This window comes from Alexandromys fortis, unplaced genomic scaffold (genome assembly GCF_014885135.2).
Source record: "Alexandromys fortis isolate MF-2015 unplaced genomic scaffold, M_Fortis_MF-2015_v1.1 scaffold_28, whole genome shotgun sequence".
Lineage (NCBI taxonomy): Eukaryota > Metazoa > Chordata > Mammalia > Rodentia > Cricetidae > Alexandromys > Alexandromys fortis.
In genome coordinates this window covers 631,976-637,665 of record NW_026067901.1, presented here as the reverse complement: position 1 = coordinate 637,665, position 5,690 = coordinate 631,976, and the positions used below count along the sequence as shown (strand labels likewise).

Sequence of the window (5,690 nt, the reverse complement as noted above, 5' to 3'; positions counted from 1 at the left end):
CCGCCACCGCCACTACCACCACCACCACCGCCACCACCGCCACTGCCACCACCACCACCACCACCGCCGCCACTGCCACCACCACCGCTGCCACTGCAGCCGCCACCAGAGACCTCAGCAGTGTCTGGCTCTCCTAGATTCACACCTCACCCCACAGCTTTGTGGCTCACTCACTCTGGTGATGGAGAAAACCATAGAGCTCCTTCATGACAGCTGTCTTCATGACCTCCCTGAGGAAGAGAGCCTGCTCCTCCAGCTCTTGGGCACCGAAGTGCTCCCCACGGCCGGTGGCCCGCTGGTAATTGTTGAGGAGGTTGATGAAAGCTGCGTAGGTAGGCTTGGTGAACAGCTGCTCGTTGACGTAAGTGAAAAGCCTGCGGCAAGTGGATGGAGACCCATTAGGAGGCCTGAACATGCTGTAGACACTCTCCCAGAATCTTGTAAACAGGCCAGGGGCAGCACATAGAGATGGATGGGTTCAGGGTTCATGAGCAAAGGCAACGTGAGGGGCTTTTGAAAGGCAACTCTGAGGTCTGTCTTCTACCTCACTGATCGTAAGATCAGCATTATCTTAGCCTGGCCAGCCACAGAAACCTTTTGGCTATCCACCTACCTACCCTCAAGGTGATTTTTTTGTTTCTGGAAATTAAATTGTCTCCCTCTCCTTTGAGCTTGCTTGACTTGCGGAGCAAGATCTGAAAGTGAGGGCGGAGGACAGATAGAGTGAGGGTTATGAGGGGTGAGGGGCACTCACGGCTCCGGACAGCGGTCCACTTGGTTCCCTGTCTCTGATGGGGAGACACGGTTTTGACTGTTGAGGACAATGTCTTCCTTGTGGGCTTTATTGGTGTCTACCCTGTAGATGGTCTCAGAGATACTCTGAAGGTCCTCGTTGGTTACAGCATCGCTGCGGTGGGAGAAGCCCTCTGAGAGGAATTGGGAGAGGGGTGGTCTGAGAGCTGGAGGAAGGCAGGGCACTGTCTGAAGATCAATAACACCCCCCTCTTGGCCCCTTCTGGAAGGAAGCTTGCTCTAGTGAGGGGAACACCACCCAATACTCTGCAATTAGAGGGCTATCTTGACCGTTAAGGTCAGCACGAATCATTGTCAAGGTGCGCACAGAAAGCCCACATCAGGTTCCAAACTGAGGCAGGCATTAGAATCCCCTGGAAGGTTTAATCAGAGTGATGAACCAAGTCCAGAGGTTCTGAGCAGTTGGTCTGGGGCACAGGCCTAGGGCTGGTCACCTCGCCTAAGGATTCTCAGATGCTCCTGATGTCATGGGTCCAAGGACCACACTGGGAGAACTCTAGAGAGTTCCCGTGTGTGTGTGTGGCGGGGGGGGGGGGGGGGGGGGGGGGGGGGGGGGGGGGGGGGGGGGGGGGGGGGGGGGGGGGGGGGGGGGGGGTATGCTGCCGAAGCAGACTGACCATGGCTACTGCACAGGCTGTAAAAATCTTCACAGCAGTTCCCAAACTCTTGGCATCGGTCATTGCAGTGGCAAGGCTGGTGCTTGTCGTAGGCTTCCCGGCAGCGGCCCTGGCAGGAGTTTGGTGCAGCGTACAGGTCTAAGAGGACAGAGAAGAGGGTGTGTGTGAGTGTGTGTGTGTGTGTGTGTGTGTGTGTGTGTGTGTCCCTGGCAACCTCCGGAGAGTGTGCTAGGAGCCTAAGGACCAATTCTTCTACCCACACCCGTAGCTGGGCTCCTTGCTAAAGGTCTCCTGGGGGCAGGGGACTAATCGCTTGCACACCCTGCAGTTAGGAAGTCCTTTGCTTTCTGATGCAGGACTCTCCTCTCTGGCCTGTTGTTTTTATAATCTTCCCAGCCTAAAAATAAAACCTCTTCTATTTCCCTCCCCAGGCCTCAGATGTTTTCCTGATCACCCTCCCACTTGGCTGCTTGGATCACACCAGGGTCTCCTCTAGTCAGATGCAGCCTCATTCTTCTGGCTTGGGCCTGGGTCCTTGCCTCTGTTGTGGCACCCTCTCCCTTTGTCACCCCATGTACTATCTGGAGTTCATGCTTACGGCTGACTGGGATCTCATCCTCTGGATCCAGGAATGCCTTTGGCTCAGGCGGGTCTTCTTCAGCTGTAACGTAGGAAAAGAATATCACCAACCATCCCGAGATTTCCAGCCTCACAGCAATCGTGTATGGACAAACCCCTCATATTGAAGGCTCGGGACTGGAAATGTGCGGTATTTCCAAGGTCAGATTACTGAAAACTTAGGGAAAACAAAACTATGTCCCCCAGGTGACAAAGGTCCTCCCATTTTGGCATTTGGGGCCCGCTGTGCTCAGAAGGACTAAAAAGCAAAGTCCATAAAAAGCGGAGGAAGAGGCGAGCGAGTCCCGCCAGGACTGCAAACCAATTCAAGTTACCACATATGAATAGAGCATTTCAGCATTCTCCAAATGACAAGGCTGTCGGTTCAGAACATCCTGTTCCTATTAAGAGAGCTGGGGAGGGACCCACGACTCCCTGGGGGTGGGCTGGGCAGGTGTTAAGTATTGTTGAAGCACTGCTAAAATCTGTTTAGAATCAGTTAATGGTAGAATATGTTCTTCTAGTTCTTACTGTAAGCACTCCTTCGGATGTTTTCCTGTAAGCCAGCGGGGGATGGGCAGTTTGACTCCCTAACTGCCAGCTCTTGGACTCTCTTGCTGTCTCAGATGCTCGGGTTAAACAGCTAGCCATTCTAGCCACGTGCCAGCTCCAGCGTGTGACGGAAACTACTTGATGGTGGCAGCTGCTTACTCGAGGTCCCGAAGCCACAGTCCCAGGCACGACCATTTCAAAGAGTTTACATCACAACTTGGTGCAATCGCCAGTGTCCGTGAACTCTAGCTGACTCTGCCACAATCGCCACCCAAGCTAGAGGCTGTGCATTTCCCCTGCAGGCCTAACTAGCTTAACTGTGGGTCCCAGCCTCATAGGGGGTCGTATAACTGAATGTGTCATGAAGAATTTGCCAACAGTAAAATGTTTCTGAACTGGAAATGGCTGAAAATTAAACCCCCAAATCAAACATAATGAACCTGAGGTGTTTCTGGCAGGATCCAATCATGTGTCATGTGACCTCTCTACATCTTTGGTTCTGAACATACAACACACACCGTGCATGTCATCACACCACCCAAAGCCGCCAATCACACAGGTCTGCTCTGGGGCAGGACTGCAGTACGTTGTGAATTACAATGTCCTTTGTTTGTTTGTTTTAATGTTGTGTGAGACAGGCCCTCAGGTAGCCCAGGCGGCTCTGAACTCACTATGTAGCTGAGGATGGTCTTGAACTACTAGGCCTTCTGTTTCTATTTCCCAAGTGCTAAGGGTTACAGGCATGCACCACCGTATGTGGCTATAACCGTAAACGTTTGATATGCGTACTTGTTTTATATAGCTATGTCACATAGGCATAGGCTCTCGGACATAAAGGTGTCCCAAGCAGAGGGAGGAGGGATTGTAAGAATCTCAAAAGGACAAAGCCATGACTGGAGTAAACACCGAGCGTGGGCGGTTTGCTGTGCCTGGACACCTCTTCTCCTCTAGCTACAACATCAGGCTTTGGGAGCTAGGGAGAGACAGTCGCCCATCCTGTTCTTGTGATTATACCCAACAAAATGTCTCTCCTGAGCATTTTCTTTTCTGCTTTCAGGAGAGTGGGCTGAGCTGAACCCAAATTAAAAAGGCAGCAACTGGACTAGAAAAAGAAGCAATCTGCAGCAGCCGCCACCACCGCAGCAGCCGCCACCACCGCAGCACCGCAGCAGCAGCAGAAGTGGTGGGCAGAAGGGAATCATGGGAAATGTGCAACCCTTGAGACAGGCACTGGCTTCCGGAGGTAAGGGCAGGGCCCATTGTGGATCGTGAGACCTGTGACCATTCCTTTGACTGGACCATTAACACAGGATTACCCTTCCTGTGGAGCCGAAGAGCCATGCATACATAAGGTATGTGAACTTCTCGCTGGCTAGCCAGCCCTGCCATGTGCTCAGAATTACCAGTCTTAATAAAAAACGACCTCAGTTCTAAGTTAGTTCCCACCCTAAGTCTCATAGAACATCACCAATCGGGCAACACGGCAGCCTGGCAGTATCCTTGATCCTTGGAACCCCTCCCACTTTCTATTTCCTTTCTCGCTTTTCCTTAATAAATACACATTAATTTAATTTAATAGGTCCACATTAATTTACGGAGCTGGCTCCTTCTCAGCCTTTCCTTACTCTTCTTAGCGAAACAATGAACTAAACAAGGAGTCTATTAAAAAGTGGTTTTTCAAGGTCTGGAGAGATGGCTCAGCAGTGAAGAGCAATTGCACTTCCAGGGGGAGTTGGATTTTCCCAGCACACGCGTCAGGTGGCTCTGAACTGCCATGACTCCAGCTCCAGGGGACCTGAGGCCTTCTTCAGGCCTCCCTAGCTACAAGTACACACACACACACGCATGCGTGCACACATGTGCACATGCACACAAATAAAAATAAATATTTAAAAATGATTTGTCAAGAAGTATTCCCTTAACTGGGCCTGGGCATAAGGGTCTGCAATCCTAGCTACTTAGACTGAAGTAGGAGGATCACAAGTTCAAGGTCAACTTGTGCTACATAGTGAGTTCAAAGCTTACCTTGGACGCTTCTTATCCTGTCTCAGAATAAAAAGTAGAAAATGAGGGCTGGAGAGATGGCTCAGTGGTTAAGAGCATTGCCTGCTCTTCCAAAGTTCCTGAGTTCAATTCCCAGCAACCACATGGTGGCTCACAACCATCTGTAAAGAGGTCTGGCGCCCTCCTCTGGCATGTGGGCATACATGGAGGCAGAATGTTATATACATAATAAATAAATATAAAAAAAAAGTAGAAAATGAGCTGAGAATACAATTCAGTGGGTGGGTACCTGCCTCATATATCTGAGACCTGTGATTTGATTCTAGTACAGAGGGAGAGATGCCTTTAAATCTGTCTCAGTAAAGAAACAAATGACCCTTTGGGGATGGGTCATTTGTTGTGGGAATTTCTTTCTGCCAACAGTTTTTGGGTAGGAGCCTCAGTGGCTTCTATGTGTGGACATGATCTCTTATGAGGGAGAGGAAAGGTCTCACTCTCTTGTGTGGTGATCAGAAATCTGATTGCAGCTTCTAGCTGCCCTGAGCGCAGAGGACCACAGTGGCTTCGGTGACCCCAATAAATATTTCATATCCCTTTATTTCGGACTCTCGTGGATTCACCCACGCTTCCAGGCATGCCTTTGTTTTTTGTTTTGTTTTGTTGCTATTTTGAGACAGGTTCTCATTATGTAGCCCTGCCTGTCCTGGAACTCACTCTGTATACCAAGCTGGCCTCCAACTCACAGAGATCCACCTGCCTCAGTCTCCTAGAGTGCTAGGAATAAAAGTGTGCACCACCATGTCCCACATGGGAAGCACAGTCTAAAGCAGTGGTTGCTTGGTTCACTCCCTGGAGAAGAGTGGTCTGTGCTTTGACAGCCACAGAGGCCAAACAGTCTTCCTCATGTCATGGAGGCTGTGAGTGCTGCCTACCACTTAAGCGTGTGCTTTCCAGTGAGACTGATAGTGAACAATATCATATATACTAAAGTGTTGTCTTACGGCTTAAACTTTCAAGACTCTGTTTTTTGGTTTTTATTTATTTGTTTTTTATAAGAGATTTATTTATTTATTTATTTATTTATTT

General features: G+C 50.0%; 2 protein-coding genes across 2 annotated transcripts in view; one reads left to right on the top strand and one right to left on the bottom strand.

The window, feature by feature from the left end:
* Pced1b (PC-esterase domain containing 1B) overlaps positions 1-5,690 on the top strand; it is a 538,744-nt gene that overhangs the window by 484,400 nt on the left and 48,654 nt on the right. The gene's annotated exons all lie outside the window — the stretch shown is intronic.
* Positions 1-5,690, bottom strand: part of Endou (endonuclease, poly(U) specific) — a 19,698-nt gene that overhangs the window by 8,143 nt on the left and 5,865 nt on the right. The window contains exons 2-4 of the mRNA XM_050129917.1: positions 1,431-1,568; positions 755-926; positions 175-374 (exon numbers count right to left, since the gene is read on the bottom strand). Coding sequence (XP_049985874.1) covers positions 175-374; positions 755-926; positions 1,431-1,568 — 510 coding nt within the window. The remainder of the gene's footprint in view (positions 1-174; positions 375-754; positions 927-1,430; positions 1,569-5,690) is intronic.